This window comes from Canis lupus, chromosome 26, assembly GCF_011100685.1.
Source record: "Canis lupus familiaris isolate Mischka breed German Shepherd chromosome 26, alternate assembly UU_Cfam_GSD_1.0, whole genome shotgun sequence".
Classification (NCBI taxonomy): Eukaryota; Metazoa; Chordata; class Mammalia; order Carnivora; family Canidae; genus Canis; species Canis lupus.
Window position 1 is genome coordinate 27,803,778 of NC_049247.1, and position 23,369 is coordinate 27,827,146.

Sequence of the window (23,369 nt, forward strand, 5' to 3'; positions counted from 1 at the left end):
TATAATTACCACAGGGTGGAAACAACCAATATGTTCACTCATGAATGAATAAATAAATAAACAGAATATATATCCATTCATTGAAACATTATTCAGCCATAAAAAGGAATGGGGTGTTGACATATGCTATAACTTGGATGGATCTCAAAAACATACTAAGTAGAAGAAGCCAGACACAAATGATCACCTAGTGTATGATTCCTTTTATATGACATGTCCACAGTAGGCAAATCCATAGAGACAGAAATCTAATTAGTGCTTGCCAGGGGCTAGGAGAGGAGGAGTGGAAGGGGGGGGACAGCTTAATGGATATGAGTATTTTTCCAGGGTGATGAAAAAAGTTTTGAAATTAGAAGTGATGATTGCATAAGATTGGGAATACACTAAAGGCTACTGAATTGTTTAAAATGGTTAATTATATATTACATGAATTTCACCTCAATTTTTATTTAAAAAAAAAAGAGCCACAAAAAGGTTTCTGGGGTACCTGCAAAGTTCCATCTGAATTTGGATGGTTGTTACAGTATATACTTTTAATGCTTTTAATGTGCTACAGTGTACTTTCATGTGTTATATCATGATTTAAAAAAAAAAAGATTTAAACATTTTGTGGAAGAAGAAAATGCCACAAATCACTAACTCAAGTTTGAAACTGAAGAACAAAGAGGGGGAACTTGCCAAACCAAATTTTAAACATCTGCAAAGTAGCAGTAATGAAAACAATTTGAAATAGCCAAGAATAGACACACAGACTAGTGGAGCAGAATAAAGAGGTCAAGGCAGATTCTTGTACTTGTAGGAATTTAATATGTATCCAAGGAGGCTTCAGAAGTCAGTGGGGAAGATACATACTCTTTGATGTTGTCAGAAAACCAACTATTTGGAGTAACAAAACTTCACCCCTACTGAACACTTAGTATAAAGGTGGACAGGTAGGTTAAAGATTTAAATGTGGAAGGACGCCTGAGTGGGTCAGTGGTTGAGCACCTGCCTTCAGCTCAGGTCATGATCCTAGGGTCCTGAGATCAAGTCCTGCACTGGGCTCCCCACAGGGAGCCTACTTCTCCCTTCACCTATGTATCTGCCTCTGTGTGTGTGTGTGTGTGTGTTTCATGAAAAATAAGTAAAATATTTTTTTAAAGTATCATAGGCAAAGTTGACAGATGACAGATGAGAGAGGTTATTAGAAATGTTTATCATAAACAAGAGACTAGTAGCAAATCCACAAGAAAAAGAAGTTCCAGTGGAAGTGTGGGTAAAATTAATGACAGGCAATTTATAAAAAAGGAAATTAAAACAAGCATAAAATAATCATATAACCCAGAGTTTTGAGGGAAGTGCAACTTCAAACCACAAAGATACTGGCAAAAATTAAAGACTGATAATGCCAAGTGTTGGAGAGGATGTGGATGTGGATATGGAACTCTTGTGTACTTCTGGTGGACATATAGACTGGTGTAAATCCATTCTGGAGGATAATCCAGCAGTATTTGATAAAAGTAAGTATATTGTACTCTGAGCTAGCAGTGGTGTTCCTCAGAAGCTACCTAAAATATCCTCATGCAAGTTCATGAGGGACTATACCATCAATCACAGTGTTGACTGTGCTTGTTACTCCAGAGTGGGCAAATGAAATGGCAGGAGGCAGTGATACTATGGAATACTATGCAGTCATAGAAGCGATGGACTAGATGATATGTAGCAACACTAAGAGGTCTTTAAAATGTAGTGAGTGGGCAGATAAGAAACAAGATGAGATCCAGAGTACAACATATGGGTATTCTCTATAATGTAGCTCTGAGTTTTTAAAATTTGTATTCTTGCCCACCTATTTATTAAATGTTTAATGATGCTACTTAACCTAAAAGATAAGACAAATCTTTCTATATTTTTCTTTTCAATTTCTTCTACAGCTTTAAAAGTTCTCCCTGGCCTGCCACATCTGATAGTGGGCAATTTCCTGAACTACCTTCAAAAACAAAATTTTCTAGTTATACTAGGTAAAATGTAACAAGCATCTTTTTATATTCATAGGAAAGCTCATAAGAAAGGAAGAAAGTCTCCGGAGGTTGAAAAAAACAAAGAGAACTGAACTCAAGAGAGTTAAACTGACAAGGACACTGGACACCAATGGTCCCCTGACAGCATTTACTAAACTGGGATTTCCAAGGCTTAGATTTAACTGGCCAGGCAAGAACAGGAGGAAGGCCTTGAGTTCATGAGTAGTGAAGAGTGAAGGCTATAAAAAGTGAAAAGATAGACCAGTAAAATAGCTGGCCACCAGCAAAGAGAAACAGCAGTAAAACAAAATGCCTCAAGTTGAGTCCCGGGAGGAGGAAAAATGTCTCCCCTGAGAATTCACAAGGGCAGGCCAGCTTTCCTGTACATTTAAGGTTTTTATTTATTTTTTATATAAATTTATTTTTTATTGGTGTTCAATTTGCCAACATATAGAATAACACCCAGTGCCCATCCCGTCAAGTGCCCACCTCAGTGCCCGTCACCCAGTCACCCTCACCCTCCACCCACCTCCCCTTCCACCACCCCTAGTTCGTTTCCCAGAGTTAGGAGTCTACATTTGAGGTTTTTAATTTAAAATTTTAATTTAACTTAATTCCCTGTATGATCAGGGAAAACTTGTGGGAAGAAATGAACATATACTCATCCAAAATTTGCTACACACTGACCTCGCAGGAGTAATGGCTGATTCTCCCTGGAGGGTTGCACCCTTGACTTAGATCTTGCAGGATTCCCATAAATGCCTGTTCAACATGAGCCCCTTAGCCAAAATGGAAAGCATAAAAGCATCAAACCACCTTGAGCAAGAAACAGCAGAATTAGTACCCCCTAAACTTCAGAAAATCAAGGTATTAGAAGCCAAATACAAAAAATAAAGCGTGTTTAAAGAACTAAAAATGGAACTGAAAACCTTAACACCATTCTATCAAAAATAATCAGATTTGAAAACTCAAACCTCTGAAAGTGAAAAATATGCTCATTGAAACGTGAAACTTAGTAACTTAAAATAGCAGATTAAAGGGGCACCTGACTGACTCGGTTGGAGGAGCATACAACTCCTGATCTCAGGGTTGTGAGTTTGAACCTCATGTTGCATGTGTAGAGGTTACTTAAATAAATAAAACAAACAAACAAACAAACTTTAAAAAATAGCAGATTAAATACAGCTGAAGGAAAAAAATAGTGATATGAAAGTGAGAACTGAAGAAATTGAAAGCACAAAACTGGAAAATGTGAAAGAGAAACCAAGTGACATGGAAGAGAGAATCAGGATTAAAATATACTTCATTAGAGTTCCAGAAGGAAAGGAGAGAGAAGCACTCTTTTAAGAGAAAATGGCTGAGAATTCTTACAGTTGCTGAAAGACAGGAAGCATCAGATTCTAGAATCATGGTGAATCTCAAGCAGAAATAACTTACAAATCCACACAAAGAAAAAAAATGAAACCATAATGAAAGTTCAGAATATCAAAGACAAGGAGAAGACTTTGAAAGGCACCTAAGGGGAAAGACTACCAATAAAAGACGACAGTTCTGGGTTTTTTTTTTTAACATATTTTTATTTTTTATTATTATTTTTTATATTTATTTTATTTTATTGGAGTTCAATTTGCCAACATATAGAATAACACCCAGTGCTCATCTCACCAAGTGCTCCCCTCAGTACCCGTCACCCAGTCACCCCCACCCCCTCACCCACCTCCCTTTCTACCACCCCTTGTTCGTTTCCCAGAGTTAGGAGTCTCTCATGTTCTGTCTCCCTTTCTGATATTTCCCACTCATTTTTTCTCCTTTCTCCTTTATTCCCTTTTACTATTTTTTATATTCCCCAAATGAATGAGATCATATAATGTTTGTCCTTCTCCAATTGACTTATTTCACTCAGCATAATACCCTCCAGGTCCATCCACGTTGAAGCAAATGGTGGGTATTTGTCGTTTCTAATGGCTGAGTAATATTCCATTGTATACATAGACCACGTCTTCTTTATCCATTCATCTTTCAAAGGACACCGAGGCTCCTTCCACAGTTTGGTTATTGTGGACATTGCTGCTATAAACATCGGGGTGCAGGTGTCCCGGTGTTTCACTGTAACTGTATCTTTGGGTTAAATCCCCAGCAGTGCAATTGCTGGGTCATAGGGCAGATCTATTTTTAACTCTTTGAGGAACCTCCACACAGTTTTCCAGAGTGGCTGCACCAGTTCCCATTCCCACCAACAGTGCAAGAGGGTTCCCCTTTCTCCACTTCCTGTCCAACATTTGTTGTTTCCTGCTAAAAGAAGACAGTTATACCAACAACAGACTTCTCAGTTCCAACAATGTAATCCAAAAATAGAGGAGTAAAATTTTGAGTCATTGAGGAAAATGTCACCTCTAAAGTACATGCCTATTAAGGAGAGCATGTGAGGAGATGAGCACCGATTGTTACACTATTTGTTGGAAAACTAAATTTGAAAAAAACATAATAAATGAAAAAATAAAGTACATGCCCAGCTAAGGTATTATTCATGACCAAGGGCAAAATCAAGACATAACCTTCCCTAAAGAAGGACTGAAAGAGGTACATAAAGAAAAAGGAAATACTCATGAGCAAGAAGGAATAGTTAGCAAAGATATTAACAGATACATGAGCAAATTGGTTGAAGAATAACAATTACAAATACAAGAAGTGAAAAACAGGACAAAACTAAAATATTGGACCTCTGTTTGGAGTTAAATCTGTCCATGGACTCAAAATTATTCAGAAGGGTGGGGATGCTGATTTACTTTAGCCTTGAAGTTGTATCTTTGTCAAAATTTGAAGGGCCAAAAAAAGAAGAAAGAGAAGCAAATCTTAAACATCTTGAAGAATACAAAGAGTTTCTCACTGGTTTCTCATGAAATCAAGACAATGGAAAACTCTTTACAAAACTCTTTATATTGAAAAACTAGTTAATGACTGACCTCACTTCAGAGTACTAAAATTTAATCAGTTCACAAAGAAAACCCAAAATGCCCAGATTATGGATATTATCACATGCTGACAGAAGCTCAGTAAAGAGTCTGTCCCACATATGACAACAATCTCAAAAATTTAGATAGTGTCACCATTGATGACACATGACACATCCCTTTCTAAACTATGGCTAAGAAAGAACCAATTTCTCTCTTCTGTGTAAGAAGGAAGCTGAAATCTATTTTACTTGTTCTATAGAACATATTAGAGGGACACCTGGGTGGCTCAGCAGTTGGGCTTCTGCCTTTGGGTCAGAGCATGATCTCAGGATCCGGGATCGAATTCCACATCAGGCACCCTGCAAGGAGTCTGCTACTCCCTCTGCCTGTGTATCTACCTCTCTCGGTGTCTGTTATGAATAAATAAATAAATCTTTAAAAAAAATTGAAGGGCCATGATTAAAAGCATAGAAGTAGTGGGGCTCCTGGGTGGCTCAGTTGGTTAATCATCTGACTCTTGATTTCAGCTCAGGTCACAATCTCAGGGTGGTGAGATGGAGCCTCATGTCAGGCTCCATGCTCGGTGTGGAATCTGCTTGAGATTTTCTCCCTCTCCCTCTCTCTCTGCCCCTCCCCTTCCCCTCTCTCACATAAATAAATAAATAAATCTTTAAAATAAACCCACAGAAGTAGAATATAAAACTACTAACTGGTAAAGAAAATGACTAAAGAAAAATTGTTAATTAAAAGAGGCAAACAAACTGATGGAAAATTGTTGACTTTGGCCCCCTGCCATTTTGAAACAATAATCCTCTCCTTGCCCCACTTTGTAATATATGACAACATACAAAAATGCTTAGGGCTTTCTACATGGGATTTCTACGTGGCTTTTATGATCACCCTTCCCTCAGAATGAGAGTCCAATTTCTGCCCTTGCCATCATCGTTCATCCCCTCCCTTGAGAGACTGTCTCTTCTGTGCATAGGGCTAACCAAAGGCCAGGAAATGCAGCGTGGCTGCCCACCCCCACCTGCTCTGCAGGAGCCCATGTACACTGAGAGGTTAGCAACTGGGTGACAGTTGCTAATCTCTCGAGAAGCAGGACCTGTTGCTTGAGGAGGACAGCTTTGGAATTCCTCCTCTTATTATTAAAATGATGCATTTGGAAAAGAAAGAAAACCTAAAGAGGAAAATGATCGTCCTGCCTGTTAATTTTACCATGCCAGCATGAATCACTATTACCATGTTGGTTTATTCCTGTGCACTTTTTTCTTGGTGTAGACTCACAGTATATATGCTGCTATCGTATCCTGTATGCCTCTTAGTTACCATCACACTGTGAGCATTTTCCCCATTATCTAAATGTTCTTCAGAAACATACTTTTAGTACATACATAAAACTGCATTGTTGTGATGCACTAGACCATATCTTTGTTTGCTTTCTTAAATGCTTCTCCACCTGCCAGCTGTACTGCTCTGTTCGGCCTGAGTGCACACCGCTTCTTATGGCAGGAGCACCATGAAACGGGTTGTGAAACATCTCCTAGGAGATTTTGCATTTGAAAGTTCTCTACTATTTCATTTCAATTTAGATGAATGAAATTGGCCCCTGTTCTGAAAACTCTTTTGGTGCCAGGAACCCACCTTTGCTTTAATTGATGTCACAAGGGCCCTCTTCTTTCTGCCTGGCAGGGGCAGTCTGTGGCCTCCAGGCGGGAGGCTTGTCCTTGCCAGGGGACAGCTTGTAAGCACTGTGCCTCCATAATTGGCGTGCAGTGCTAACAATGAGGCCAAGGTCACACACACCATTCCTGTCCCCTCAGGCAACTGTGCGCCGAGCAAAACATGCTCATTGGTCACATGCACTTCCTCTGGCCCTGGATGCCCTGGAGATGCCTGGATGATTGGGGCGAGCAGCTCAGCAGAAAACCCACCAGAGGGCACATCCTGCTGCCACAACAGGGTCACAATTGTCCTGTCTGCTGTGCTGAGATGACCCAGGCTGGATAGACTCCAATAGAGCCATCACCCCCACCTCACCCATCTGTGTTTCCTCGGCAGATTTTTGTCCAGCGATGCCTGGCGGGGAAGAACATGTCTCACGTGAAAGGTGGCTGTGTCCTCTGCGGGTACCTGAAGCTGCTGCCCATGTTCAGCATAGTGATGCCGGGAATGATCAGCCAAGTCTTGTTCCCCGGTAAACCCTTAATGCTGATGTGTTCACACGGATCGCCTTCTCTTTTCTTAGAGACCTGGAGAGTACTGGGGGGTGTTGAGATGCCCCAGATTGCTTTCTAGGGAGCTAAGGGGTTCAGATTAAGGGTACAGCCAAACAAAAGTCTGGCAGGGACCATGGACGTTGGTGGCAAGAGAGAAATCCCATGAGAAAAGCTCAGCTAGGGAAGAGCCAACCAGAGTTCTATACACCCAGAGCCCAGCCTCCACCAGGGCTTGGACACATGATCCATGGGAAGGCTTATTTGCTCCCCTTGAGTTGTGGACATAATCATGGCACACATGCCTGTGTGCCAGGTGCTGTGCTGGAGACCTGACAGCTGCTGTCCCTGCTCACTCAGACCTGTAGCCCTCGTGAACAGAAGAGGATTGTCAGAGGGGGAGCTTGATGTAAACCCCCAAAGTGGGTCTGACTCAGGCCCATGCTCTTTCCATTAAATGCTATTAGAAATCTCTGTTTCCGCCAGGACACCTGCACCCCGATGTTTCTAGCAGCAATGTCCACAGTAGCCAAACTGTGGAAGGAGTCTCGGTGTCCATCGAAAGATGAATGGATAAAGAAGATGTGGTTTATGTATACAATGGAATATTACTCAGCCATTAGAAATGACAAATACCCACTATTTGCTTCAACGTGGATGGACCTGGAGGGTATTATGTGAGTGAAATAAGTCAATAGGAGAAGGACAAACATTATATGGTCTCATTTATTTGGGGAATATAAATAATAGTGAAAGGGAATAGAAGGGAAGGGAGAAGAAATGGGTAGGAAATATCAGAAAGGGAGACAGAACATGAAGACTCCTAACTCTGGGAAACGAACTAGGGGTGGTGGAAGGGGAGGAGGGCAGGGTTGGGGGTGAATGGGTGACAGGCACTGAGGGGGGCACTTGACAGGATGAGCACTGGGTGTTATTCTGTATGTTGGCAAATTGAACACCAATAAAAAATAAATTTATTATTTAAAAAAAAAGAAATCTCTGTTTCCCTTAATGAGCTATCATAGATAGCTCTGTGGATATATCTCATTCCTATTTCAACCTAGTTTTACTAGCTGTGCTGTCTCTCAGGGTACCAGGTTTGTTTATTCATAGAACCTACATGGAAAAAAAAAAAAAAAGAACCTACATGGAGCACTTTTTCTCCTAGGTGCAGCCACTGGAACAAAGCAGGTGGCTTCCACGGGAGTCTTCTGCTGCTGAACTTTGACAAGGCCAAGCAGAACCTAAAACACTTTTTATTGCTAAGTAACAAGTGTAGGAGATATCTCTAAGCCTTATTCACCTTTCGGTCTGCCCCAAGACGTGCCTCTTTAAAAAAACAGATTTTATTTATTTATTCATTCATAAGAAACACACACACAGAGAGAGAGAGAGAGAGAGAGAGAGAGAGAGAGAGAGAGAGAGGCAGAGACACAGGTAGAGGGAGAAGCAGGCTCCATGCAGGGAGCCTGACGTGGGACTTGATCCTGGGACTCCAGGATCACGCCCTGGGCTGAAGGTGACACCAAACCGCTGAGCCACCCAGGCGGCCCCAACATGCCTCTTTTTTTAATCCTAATTCCCCTCCAGCTTTAACAGAGAGAAAGGCTTTGCTTCAGCGTTCCCAGATTTGGTCTTTGGCTGCAGGTGGCGTTTGGGGTTCTCATAGGCGATGCCTCCTCATAGGTTAGGAAATATGTCACTGTGCTCTCTAGGACCCCAGAGTGCCCTGGGCTTTGCAGACTTGCCTCTCCGCCCCATCCCACTCCACAGCATGATCACCTTGCTCACTGAGGAAGAAGACGCAGCAGAATCACATATATCTTGGACTCTAGAGAGGAAGCAGCTAAGGGAGAGGAAGAAAGAGTACAGAATGGCCTCTCCCTCCAGCTAGAGCAGCTTCAAGAACCCAGACTTTCTCCAGCCTTCTGACCAAGGGGTAAATAGATTTGATGGAGCATACTAGTAAAGAGCTCTTGGGGTGAGAAGAACCTGGAACCACTTGTCTCTAGCTCTCAGAAGTGGCCAGACTCACATATCCATTTGCACATGCCAGGTGCATAAAGCCAGGAAGCCATTTATCATAGAAACTTGGCACCTCTCCGTGTTCCTGGAAGAGTATGCCTTTCCAGTAACCCAAATGCTCTTGGCCCTGGATTCTGGGTCTCTCCTCTGGCCAGAGCTAGGGGCCAGACACTGCCAACTACTAAGGTGTGATTCTCAAAATCTGGTTTTCCATGTATACCACTGTATTATTTGGGGTTCTTGATGGAACATGAAGAACATGAACCTTTTTAGCTCCTCTTCCTTTGGAGTTAGTGTTACCCTCAAGCCATCTGGTAGCAAAGTGGTTGCCAGCAGCACCAGGCCTCTAGCCCACCAGCTCAGCAACTCCCACAAAATGTTTCCTTCCCCAATAGTTCCAGTAAAAATCCCAGATGTGTCTTAGTGAACTCAGTTGAGTGATAGGGACCAGTCATTGTGGCCAAGGAGAAGGAATTTCCAGAACAGCCAGGCCTGGCTCCTGGGTCCTTCCTATACTACCCTGAGTGTCATGGAGGTTCTGTTACCCAAAGCAGGAGGCAAGGAGAGTGGGAAGATATAAATGGATGCATCTGCCCCCCAAGTTTTTAGTCTCAAGATGTTTGGTAACCAGTGCTTAAGCTAGAGAGCTGTCCCCAATCAAATAGCTTGCTTTGCCGATAAACTGGGGCAATATCCTGCTTCTTTGTCATCTAAGTTGATTTGTTGTTTTGGTTTTTTTTTCTCAGATGGTAGCTACTGAAGGACATATCACATTCATTCCCTTTACATCCCTTTGTCCAGAATTTCTTCCCAAATGCTCTGAAATAACACCCCCATGAGGGCTAAAGCAAGTAAGGTTATGAGCTGCTCATACATTAGTATGTGGGGATGAATAATCTGTCTGCTTTCCTGACACCTAGTGGCGGTCCCTGGAAGGCTTGTCTAGGTCACACTGATGTGCTTGGAGGTCAAGCAGTAAATGGTAGAAACACTGATTCATCTGTCTCCTAGGTGCCTAATTCCCAGCCCCAAGCTCCTGAGGAGTGTGTAGGATCATGAATTAGAACAGTCACCAGTAGATCAAGAATCTGACATCCACACAGTGTTACCTAATTTGCTCCCCTTTCCCTCAACTCAGATTTTAGAACTCTGAGGCGGACACATTGGTGTGACTGTTATCTCTCTTACAGATAAAGTGGCATGTGTTGTACCTTCAATATGTAAGAACTATTGTGGCATCAGAACTGGCTGCAGCTCCATCGCCCACCCAGTGCTGATGTAGAGCTGCTGCCCAGAAGTAAGAGGTAAACCTGCCATAGAAACCCCACGATCTGTGACCCCATTGGAGGCTGTGCCTTCAGTCTTTAAGTGGATGGTTAGTAGCAAAGATAAGGTGGCTTATCTACCAGGCAGCCCATCTTTCTGAGTAGAAATGTTGGCAGTGAAGTGGGGGGTATATTAGTGAGATAGAGGGAGCCTTGCTTGCCCCGAGGGAAGGAGCCAGGCCTCCTCTCTCTTCATTTCTCACACACTCTTCATTTCATTTCTCCTCTTCATTTCTCACACAGTTATACAAAGTACACACCCTCTCAGAGGCACAGCCTGTGCCCATGATTTGCATTGTTCGCTTCCATGGCTTAGCTGGTGCCTTTGCTCATTCATTCCACAGGAGGGCTCCACTCTATGCCAGCATCGCCCTAAGCCATGAGAGTGCGGAAATGAGCAAAACCCAGTCCTGCTCTCAAAGAGCTCATGTCCAGTGCAGGGCCAGGGAGGTGGGCAGTTCACCAAGAGGGAGATGGCTTTCGCCTCAGCCATTTCCCCAAATCCCTGAAAAAGGGCCAAAAAAATAGTACCATTTTTTAATGGTACTATATTAGCTCAAGATCAATGGGAGCTTTGGAGATCAAAGTTGAGACAATTCCATAAAATCCAAGAGCGATGGAATCTGACCAAGGGAAATCCTGACCATTCCCACAGTTCAGGAAGGAAGTTGTCCAGGTTCTGCAGCTGAGTCTGACCTAGAGCACCCAGGGCTTCAAATGAGGGTAGGCTGCAGGGCACCTGAAGGGAAGTAGATGCAAGGATACTAGCCTTTGCCTGGCCAACTAGTGTACTGAATACAGTAGGAGTCTTGCTGAGGTGGGCCTCCAGCTCAGGCTCCGGTTACCTTCAGGCTCTCCCATCAATACATAGAAATGTCTCTGTGGAACAAAGTCCCTGCAGTAAGGCAGTCTTTCAGGTGAAAATACTAGACTGTTATGTTTATAGTTCACACTTCAGGAGTGCTTGCTCTCTGTTAGGCATTATGTTAACCCATCTGCTTAATTTAACTTAATAACAGTCCTGTGTGGTAGGTACTTTTATGCCCACTTGACAGACGAGGACACTGAGGCACAAGGAATCACATCCCTCGCCTCCATTCCAAACCTTCTCTGAGCTTCTGACTTCTTATCTGTACAAGTGGGACAGCAGTGGTGTCCATCTCACAGGGCTGTAGGAGGATCCTATAGGCTAACGATGCCCAAGGAAATAGACTGGTACAAATTAACTCAAGAGATGTTAGCTCTCTGGGGTGCCTGGGTGGCTCAGCGGTTTGGTGCCTGCCTTTGGCCCAGAGCGTGATCCTGGAGTCCCAGGATCAGGTCCTACGTCGGGCTCCCTGCATGGAGCCTGCTTCTCCCTCTGCCTTTGTCTCTGCCTCTGTCTGTGTCTCTCATGAATAAATAAATAAAATATTAAGAAAAAAAAGATGTTAGCTCTCCTATGACATAAAGATACAGGAAGAAACTAGTAAGTCTCATCACAAAGGAAGACAAATGTAATGCTTTAACCTATCTTAGAATGCCACTCCAAATAAAATTTGAATGTTTTGTAGGAGAAAATGTGGTATGCAGAAAAGTGCCTTGGGAGGCCTAAGGCATCTCCTGGCATGGCCAGAGAGCTGGCAGTCCTGGAAATATCCCTTCTCTTCCAGGCATACGAGGCTTGATGCTGTCCGCACTATGGGCCTCTCTCATGTCCTCCCTGACTTCTATTTTCAACTGTGCCAGTGCCCTGTTCACAATGGACATCTATAACCAGATTCGGCCTATGGCCACTGAAAGGATCTCATGGTAACAGGAAGGTGAAAGACTCTTCTAACCATTCTAGTTACTGCTGTCAAAGAAAACAATGCCCACCAGAAGTGATTATATGAAACATTTAGGTTATCATACTGTATATAGAATTATCTTGTTTAAATACAGTATAGTTGTACCTTTTTGCTGCAGTTTTGTGATGAAGATGTATTGTTTTTATAACCACAAAGAAACATGTTTTCATTTGGGAAAAAAAAAAGTTATAATCACAATGACTTAAAAAAAATCTAGCATAGTTTAATGTATCCCCCAAAATAGTCCTTGCATGGAAATTTACATAATTATTTCATTGTCTCATTTAGTCCTCGTGACAACTGTAAAGGTAAGTTTTACTGTTCTTTTTCTCATTTGTACCAATGTGGGGGAAGTGGCTCAGAAAAGGAAATCCACCTGAGATCACATAATATAAGTAAAAGAATGTGTTCATGTCAGGGCCATGCTGTTAACCATGATACCACATGGCACCATGATAAGCACAGGGTAGGGAATGCATAGGTATAAAACATGGTTCTCATCTTTATTCCATGGGATTTTACATTGGCTGCCCACAAACCACACATGTTTAACTTCACCTACATTATGTCTAACATATTTCTTTTATCTCACATCAGGTTGCATGTTGTTCATTTATTTTATCTTTAGCCCCTGCACTTGATTTTTCTTTTAAATGTGATTAGCATTCCATAGTTTTTTTTTTTAGGATTTTATTTATTTATTCATGAGAGACACAGAGAGAGAGGCAGAGACACAGGCAGAGGGAGAAGCAGGCTCCATGCAGGGAGCCCGATGTAAGACTTAATCCCAGGACCCCAGGACTATGCCCTGAGTGAAAGCAGATGTTCAGCCGCCAAGCCACCCAGGCGTCCTGCATTCCATAGTTTAAAACCAGTTTTAAAAAATAAAATAAAAATAAAAAAATAAAATAAAAATAAAACCAGTTTTCTGAGAAATTATAAGCAATAGATACTAGTTTTATTTAAATTGTTATGACATAGAAAAAAAGGAAGGCTTAAATTCATTTTATGGAACTCAAGAAATTTATGTACCCAAACCTAATAAATATAGCATAAAAAATTTAGAACTAAAGACTAATCTTACTTTTAAATACCAATGCAAAAATTGTAAATAAAATATTAGACACAGATCCAACAATATATTAGAAGAATGTTAAAAGAATGATATCTCATTACCAACTGGGACTTTTTTCCAGAAATACAAGATGGTTCAATATTAGGAAATCTAGAATTATAATGCCCCATATTAATAGATCAGAAGAGTAAAAATATGTGTATCTGTTCTCTAAATGATGAAAGCATTTGGTAAATTTCAATGTGATAAAACATGTCTATTTTACCCTAAAAGACAACATTATACCTAGTGAAGGAACTAGAATGGAAGAGGCAAGAATGTCCTCACTTACCACTATGTTTATACTAATAATATATATAAGAAGACCAACAGGTGAAGTTAGTTATCTAGGACTTTAAAATAACCATGATTAACATAAACAAGAAAATACAAATATGTACAAAACAGATGAAAACCTTGAGAATTTCACCAGAAAATTAGAATTCATGTAAGTTAAAAAGGCTTTTCTAGAATTGAAAAATAAATATCTGAAATTAATAACTCAATGGATGGGCTAACAACTGATTGGATATAGCAGGTGACATGATTAATGGATTGGCACTGGATCGAGTGACAATAGCAAAACTGAAACACACACACAAAAAGAAGATATACGTGGTGTGCAATCAGAAGAATAATATATATGTCATTGGAATCACAGAAAGAGAAGAACAATTTGGGTAGAAGCAATTTTGAAAAGATAATGGCCAAGAATTTTCCAAGACTGAAGGATAGTTGGCCAGAGATTCAAGAAGATCCACAAATTATAAGTAGGATAAATACAAAGGAAACTACTGGACTACATTGTAGCGAAACTGATAAAAATTGAAGATAAAGAGAAAATCTGTAGAGCAGCCAGAGGAAAATAAATCACATTACTCTCAAGAGAGCATCAAAGAAACTGATAGAATTTCCAACAGAAACTGTAAAACCCAGAAGACAATGGATTGACATCTTCAAGTGCTAGGGGGAGAAAACCCTGCCAACCTAGAATCCAATACTCATCAAAAATATTCTCCAAAATGAAAGTGAAGTAATATATTTTCAGGTAAACTCAAGTTGAGAGAATTTGTTACATTAGATTTTCAGCATAAGAAACACCAGAGGAAGTTCTTCCAGCTAAAGGAAAATAACCCAGATAAAAGAACTGAACTTCAAAGAAGAATGAGGAGCACCAGAAAGAGTAAATATGTGGGGAAATACAAATGTAGATTAGCTGTTGAAAACATTAATAAGAAAAAAACCCTCTGGGATTTATAACATATGGAAGCAAAGCATAGCAACAAGAATAGCAGAGAAAATGAGCAGAGGCTAAATGGAGCTTAAATATTTGCAGGTTCTAGAGTTATTTGAGATATGGTAAAAGATAAAACTTGTACCAGACTATGACATATCAAGGGTGAGTGCAATCTGATCTCTAGACTAAGCAGTAAAAGAATAGTTCAATAATGTTTAACTGACAACTTGCTTAAAGGAAATATGGAATAACTCCAGTTCTGTTGAGATATAATTGACATATACTGGATTAAGTTTAAAGTGTATAACATAATACTTTGGTATATGCATATATTGTGAAGTGATCACCACAATACGTTTAGTTAATATGCATCACCACACATAGTTACAAATTTTTTTCTGGTGATGAAAATTTTTTAAACGTCTTAGCAAGTTTCAAATATACAATAGTGTTGTTAACTATAATCACCATGCTGTACATGACATCCTCAGAAGTTATTTTCCTTATAACTGGAAGCTTTATCGTTTAACCTCCTTTGTCCAGCTCTTCCATACATGCTTCACCTCTGGCAGCCTCCAATCTGCTGTCCATTTCTAGGAGTTTGTGATTTTAGATTCCACACGTAAGTGAAATCATATGGTATTTGTCTTCCTCTGTCTGATTTCACTTAGCATAATGCCCTCAGGGTCCCTGTATGTTGTCACAAATGGTAGAATTTATTTCTTTTTGGGGGATGAATAATATTCCACTGTATATACGTACCAGCTTCTTTATCCAAACATCTGTCAGTGGACACTTAAGATTGTTTCCATGGCTTGGCTATTGTAAGTAATGGTGCAATGAACCTGGGTGCACAGATATACTTTCCTAACAGTAATTTTTTTCCTTTACGTATATACCCATATGTGGTATTACTATATTATGCTAATTCTATTTTTAATTTTTTGAGGAACTTCCATACTGTTTTTGCATAATGGCTGCAAAAATTTACATTCCCACCAACAGTATACAAGGGATCCCATTCCTCTACATCCTCATAATACTTAATATTTGTTATCTCTTGGCTTTTTGGTAATAGCTATCCTTAACAAGTATCAGATGATAGCCCACTGTGGTTTTAATGTGCATTTTCCTGACTATTAGTGACGTTGAGCACTGTTTCGTATATCTATGGGCCATTTGAGTAACTTCTTTGGAAAAATGTCTATTCAGGTCTTTTGCCTAGTTTTTAATTGGATTATTTGGCATTTTGTTTTGTTTTGCTTTTAAGTTGTATATGAATTCCTTATATATTTTGGATATTATCCCCTTATCAGACTTGTGGTTTGCAAATATTTTCCCCCATTCTGTGGTTGCCTTTTCATTTTGTTGTTTCTTTTGTTGCACAGAGCTTTTTAGCTTGACATAGTCCCTCTTGTTTATTTTTGCTTTTGTTGCTTGAGATTTTGGAGTCATGTCCAAAAAACCATTGCCAAGACCCATGTCAAGGAGCTTATTCCCTATGCTTTATTCTAAGAGTTTTAAAGTTTCAGGACTTGTTTTAAGTCTTTAACCCATTTTGAGTCTTTAAGTTTTGTGAGTGGTATAACAGAGGAGTCTAGTTTCATTCTTTTGCATGTGAATATCCTATTTTCCCACAACTGTTTTTTGAAGAGATTGTCTTTTCTTTATTGAGAATTGTTGACTCCTTTGTCTGATATTAGTTGATCATATATGCATAGTTTATTTCTGGGCTTTCAATTCTGTTCTATTATTTTATGCACTTGCTTTTATGCCAGTGCCTACTGTTTTAATTACTATAGCTTTGCGATACAGTTTGAAATCAAGAAGTGTGATACCCTGCTGGGGATTTAACCCGAAGATACAGATGCAATGAAACGCCTGGACACCTGCACCCCGATGTTTATAGCAGCAATGTCTACAATAGCCAAACTGTGGAAGGAGCCTTGGTGTCCATCGAAAGATGAATGGATAAAGAAGCTGTGGTCTATGTATACAATGGAATATTCCTCAGCCATTAGAAACGACAAATACCACCATTTGCTTCGACGTGGATGGAACTGGAAGGTATTATGCTGAGTGAAATAAGTCAATCGGAGAAGGACAAACATATGGTCTCATTCATTTGGGGAATATAAATAATAGTGAAAGGGAATAGAAGGGGAAAGGAGAAAAAAATAAGTGGGAAATATCAGAGAGGGAGACAGAACATGAGAGACTCCTAACTCTGGGAAATGAACTAGGGGTGTTAGAAAGGAAGGTGGGCAGGGGTTGGGGGTGACTGGGTGATGGGCACTGAGTGGGGCACTTGATGGGATGAGCACTGGGTGTTATTCTATATGTTGGCAAATTGAACACCAATAAAAAATAAATACATTTTTTTTTAAAAAGTGTGATACCTCCAGCTTTGTTCTTCTTTCTCAGAATTGCTTTGGCTATTCAGGATCTTTTATCATTCCAAACAAATTTGAGGATTATTTTCTCTATGTCTATAAAAAATGCTATTGGGATTTTTTTTGTTTTGTTTTGTTTTTGCTATTGGGATCTTGATAAGGAGTGCATTGAATCTATAGATGGCTTTGGGTAGTATGGACATTTTAACAATATTAATTTGTCTAGTCCATGAACACAAAATATCTTTCTGTTTATTTGTGTCTTCTTCAATTTCTCTCATCAATGTCTTACAGTTTTCAGTGTAGAAATCTTTCACCTCCTTTCTTAAATTTATTCCTGAGTATTTTGTTGGTTTTGATGCTATTGTAATTGAGATTATTTCCTTTATTTCTTTTTCAGGTAACTCATTCTTAGGGTATAGAAACACCAGTGATTTTGTATGCTACTGTATGTTGATTTTATATCCTGAAATTTCATTGAAGAGAAACATCTTTAAAATAAGACTGAGGGGGATGCCTGGGTGACTCAGTGGTTGAGCATCTGCCTTCGGCTCGGGGTGTGATCCTGGAGTTCTGGGATCAAGTCCCACATCAGGATCCCTGCATGGAGCCTGCTTCTCCTTCTGCCTGTGTCTCCACCTCTCTCTGCGTGTCTCTCATGAATAAATAAATAAAATCTTAAATAAATAAATAAATAAATAAATAAATAAATAAATAATAAATAAGACTGAGGAAAGCTTAAAGAAAATGTGGTAAAATGCATATCATAGCAATTGAAACATAGATGCAGAAATTTTTAACAAAATATTAGTAGGTCCAGCAACATAGAAAAAGAAAAATACACCTTGACTATCTGTGGTTTATTCCAAGAATGCAATAGTTGGTTTTTTTTATTCAAAAATCAATCAATGTACTTGACCACAAACTGAAAACATGAGAAAATCATATACTCATCACAATAGATGAATTTATAATTTAGAATGTTTAATACCTCTTTTATTTAAAAAAAATTCTTAGAAAATTTAAAAGAATTCCTTTACACTGGTTCTTTTTTTTTTTTTTTTAAGATTTTATTTTTTGGGGAATCCCTGGGTGGCTTAGAGGTTTAGTGCCCGCCTTCAGGCCAGGGCGTGATTCTGGAGACCCAGGATCGAGTCCCACATCAGGCTCCCTGCATGGAGCCTGCTTCTTCCTCTGCCTGTGTCTCTGCCTCTCTCTCTCTCTCTCTCCGTGTGTGTGTGTCTCTCATGAATAAATAAATAAAATCTTAAAAATAATAAAAATAATAAAAATAAAAGATTCTATTTATTTATTCATGAGAGACACAGAGAAAGAGAGGCAGAGACACAAGCAAAGGGAGGAGCAGGGTCCATGCAGGGAGCCCAACGTGGCCTGAAGGATCCCCCTCTCCCCCTCTGGCCTGAAGGTGACGCTAAACCGCGGAGCCACCAGGGCTGCCCTACACTGGCTCTTATATATTGAAAAACCTATAGCGCATATTATACCTAATGTTTACATCTGAAAAACTTTTTCTCTGAGTTTAGGAACTAGACACATATGTCCACTATAACCACTTTTATTCAGCATTGTGCTGGAGGTGCTATGCTACACAAAAGGTAAGAAAAGGAGACAAATGGCCTGAGGATAGAAATAAAATTATCATAAAATACTTTATAGACAAACTGTTAAGAGTTAAAAGTGAATTTAAGACTCATATCAAGACTGATATGTCAATTATATCTCAATAAAACTGGAGTTATTCCATATTTTCTTTTAAACAAGTTGTCAGTTAAACATTCTTGAGCTATTTTTTTACTGCTTAGTCTAGAGATCAGATTACTCTCACCCTTGATATATCATAGTCTAGTACAAGTTTTATCTTTTACCATATCCCAGATAACTCTAGAACCTGCAAATATTTAAGCTCCATTTAGCCTCTGCTATTCTTGTTGCTATGCTTTGCTTCCATATGTTATAAATCCCAGAGAGTTTTTTTTCTTATTAATGTTTTCAAAAGCTAATCTACATTCATATTTCCCACATATTTACTCTTTCTGGTGCTCTTCACCAAAAAAGAAAAGCCAAAGCAATTCTTCAAGATGAGCCAAGCTGGAGAATTTAAGTTAAGAGATGCCAATATCTACTGTAAAGTGACACTAATTAGACAGCATGGTTTTTTGGCACAAATATAGGCAAATCAATGAAACAAAATACAGAATACAGAAGGCCCACAGGTATACAGTCACATTATTTATGGCAAAGATTTCAGTGTAATACAGTAGGAAAAGTGAGAAGGGTTTTCAATAAATGGTCCTGGGTGATTTGGCTATTTATGGAAAGAAGAATGTTGATTCTTACCTCACAAAATCTGTTTCTGTTGTATATCAGATTGTGAAAGATAAAACAATAAAGCTTTTTTAAAAAGAGATGTATTTATTTATTTATTTATTTAAGAAAGAGAGAACACATGTGAGTGGAGGAGGGGTAGAGAAAAAAAAAAATCTCAGGCAGACTCCCTGCCAAACAGGGAGCCAGATGCAGGGCTCAATCCCATGACCCTGAGATCATAACCTGAGCCAAAATCAAGAGTCAGCCACTTAACCTACTGAGCCACCCAGGTCCCCCAAACAATAAAGCTTTTATAAGAAAAAAATGGGGGGCACCTGAGTGGTTCAGTAGGTTAAGCATCTGCCTTCAGCTCAGGTCATGATCCCGGAGTCCTGAGATCAAGCCCCATATTGGGCTCCCTGCTCAACGGGAAGCCTCCTTCTCCCTCTTTCTCTGACTCTGTCTACCACTTCCCCTGATTATGTGTGCTCTGTCAAATAAATAATTAAAAAATAATAATAATAAGTGGTCAGGATGACACTGGATTGCCAATCACATGTCATTTGTATCAACTGTACCTTTCCTTACAAATCAAAACCACAATGAGATACCACCTCACAGCAGTGAGAATGGTGAAAATTAACAAGACAGGAAACAACAAATGTTGGAGAGGATGTGGAGAAAAGGGAACCCTCTTGCACTGTTGGTGGGAATGTGAACTGGTGCAGCCACTCTGGAAAACTGTGTGGAGGTTCCTCAAAGAGTTAAAGATAGATCTTCCCTGTGACGCAGCAATTGCACTGCTGGGGATTTACCCCAAAGATACAGATGCAATGAAACTCTGGAACATCTGCACTCCGATGTTTCTAGCAGCAATGTCCACAATAGCCAAACTGTGGAAGGAGCCTTGGTGTCCATCGAAAGATGAATGGATAAAGAAGCTGTGGTCTATGTATACAATGGAATATTCCTTGGCCATTAGAAATGACAAATACCCACCATTTGCTTCAACGTGGATGGACCTGGAAGGTATTATGCTGAATGAAGTAAGTCAGTCAGAGAAGGACAAACATTATATGGTTTCATTCATATGGATAGGATAAACACTAGTGAAAGGGATTATAAGGTAATGGAGGGAAAATGAGTGGTAAATATCAGAGAGGGAGACAGAACATGAGAGACTCCTAACTCTGGGAAACAAACAAGGGGTGGTGGAAGGGGAGGTGGGCGGGGGGTTGGGGTGACTGGGAGACTGGCACTGACGGGGGTATTGAGGGGGGCACTTGATGGGATGAGCACTGGATGATATGCTATATGTTGGCAAATCGAACTTCAATACAAAAATATACAAAAAAAGAAAGAAAAAAACCCTGGGGACACCTGGCTGGCTCAGCGGTTTAGCACCTGCCTTCCGCCCAGGGCATGATCCTGGAGTCCTGGGATCAAGTCCCACATCGGGCTCCCTGCATGGATCCTGCTTCTCCCTCTGCCTGTGTCTCTGCCTCTCTCTGTGTCTCTCATGAATAAATAAATAAAATCTTAAAAAAAAAACTGTACCTTTTTTAACATGGTTTAAATAAATTTTTACATCATCTAGAATTGTGGGCACACATCAGAATACAAACTCCAACATCTGATTTATGACTTTTGACTTGTATATTCTGTAATGTCAATACCGTTCAGGATTTTGCCATCATCCATGCATCTTTTGGCATGCTCTTGGGAGAAGCCATCTTGCCAGATTGGATATCTGGTAATCAGACTTGTCAAGCTAAATCACCCCGTTAGTGTATTTCAGTCCTGATCTTGGTGCAGGTTATTTGCCTAGCTTGTTTTTGCTGGTATACTTAATGAGCAGGATGTCCAGAAGCATCTTCACTATGATGGCTCTGTTCATCTCCCATACTTTCATTATCCTTTCAATATCTGCAATAATGATCCATCTCTAATTCTTGATATCAATAATTAGTGTGTGGAGGGTTATCTTTATTTGATCAAACTTGCCTAGGGGGTTGTCAATTTTAATAATCTTTCCAAAGAACCAACTTTTTGAATTGTTATTCTTTTGATTTTTGTCTGTTTTCCTCCATTGATTTCTGTTTTTCTTTCTCATCTTTTCTTTTCCTTCTGAATTTACTCTACTTTTCTTTTTTTCCATCTTAAAGTGGAAATTCAGATCATTGCCTTAAAGCCTTATTTTTTATGATTACCTTTTAAAGTTATAAATTTCCCTCAAAGGCCTGCCTTAGCTGCATCCTACAAATTTTGATATATTGTGTTTTCATTTTCATTCAGTTCAAAATATTTTCTAATTTGCTTATGATGTTTTTACTCTATTCATGGATTATTTAGAATTTTGCTGTTGGATTTCCAAGTTTTTGGTACTTTGCTTTTTTATTGTTGATTTCTAAGTTATTTACATTGTGATCTAAGAATACACTCTATATTACATTTTAATCTTTTGAAATTTGTTGACATTTCTTAATTTTTGTCTGGTATTTCTGTTATATATTGTATATATAGCTTTATATATATACACACACACATACACATACATACACTCAGTATATTCTATAATGAGCAAGGGGTATTAAACTCTTCAGTTATGATTGTGTAGTTGTCTATTTCTCCTTTGCTGCAATTGTTTCTGTATTTTTGCTTCATACATATTGAAATTCTCATATTAGGTGTTTGCACATTTATGCTTGTTATGGTTTACTGAGGAATTAATGCTTTCATCATTATGAAATGTACCTTTTTGTCTCTAATGATATTCTTTGTCTTGAGGCTCACTTTGTTATTAATATAGCCCATCCTGGATTTTTAATGCTTAGTGTTTGTAACATCTTTTACTTTTAACCTTTAAATATATTTAAAGTGAGTCCCATGTAGTTGGATCTTAATTTTTTTATCTAATCTGACAATCTCTGCCTTTTGAAAATTAAGTCCATCTGCATTTAATATTATCATTAATATGATTGGAAATAGTTTTTAATATTCCATTTTAATTTCTTTTGGTTTCTCTAGGCATCATAATCAGCATTATTAATCTATCTTAGTCTACTTAAAGCTAATACTGTATCATTTTATGTAAAATGTAAATATCTTAGAACAGTATATGTCATTTTTCCCCTTCCATTTTTTGTGTTATGGTTGCCATATATTTTATACATTGGTGCATAATACAGTGATAGCAATATAATTTTTGCTATAAGCAATTGCCTTTAAAATAAATTAAAATAAAAAATATACATATAGCATTTTATATTTACCCATGTTTTATCTTTTTGGTGCTCATCATTCCAACCTTTAGGATGGAGTTTTCAATATGTGTTATTTCCCTTCACTCTGAAGAATTTTCTTCAGCACGTCTTATAATGCAGGTCTGCTGGTGACTAATTCTCTCAGTTTTTGGTTATTGGAAGATGTTTTTATTTTGTTTTTATTTTTTGAAGGATTTTTTGCTGGATACAAAATTCTGGGTTGACAGTGTTTTTTCCCACCACTTTAAAGATGCTCTTTCATTCTCTTCTGTCTTCTTATTTCTTATAAGAAAAAAGTCAGCCATAGCTCATAGTGCTGCTCTTGGTATGTAATGTCTTTTTTCCTATGGCTTTCAAGATTTTCTCTTCATTTTTGGTTTTCACCAGTTTTGTTATGATGTGCTTAAGGGTATGTGTGCATGTGTTTATGTTTATTCTGATTTGGTTTTGTTGCACTTCCAAATCTGTAAATTAATGGCTTTCACCAAATCTGGAGAAATTTTTTATCATTATTTCTTTGTATATTTTTCCACTCCATCTCTCCTCTTCTTGACTTTATTTACACACAGATTAGTCCTTTCTACATTGTCTCACAGATCATTGAGGTGTATTTGCTTTACATTTTTAAAATTTGGGAACACCTGAGAGGCTCAATTGGTTAAGTGTCCAACTCTTGGTTTCAGCT

General features: G+C 39.1%; 1 protein-coding gene across 1 annotated transcript in view; it reads left to right on the plus strand.

Moving 5' to 3' along the window:
- LOC607647 (sodium/glucose cotransporter 1-like) overlaps positions 1-23,369 on the plus strand; it is a 56,808-nt gene that overhangs the window by 25,413 nt on the left and 8,026 nt on the right. The window contains 3 exon segments of the mRNA XM_038574509.1: positions 7,016-7,151; positions 10,386-10,499; positions 12,173-12,311. Coding sequence (XP_038430437.1) covers positions 7,016-7,151; positions 10,386-10,499; positions 12,173-12,311 — 389 coding nt within the window.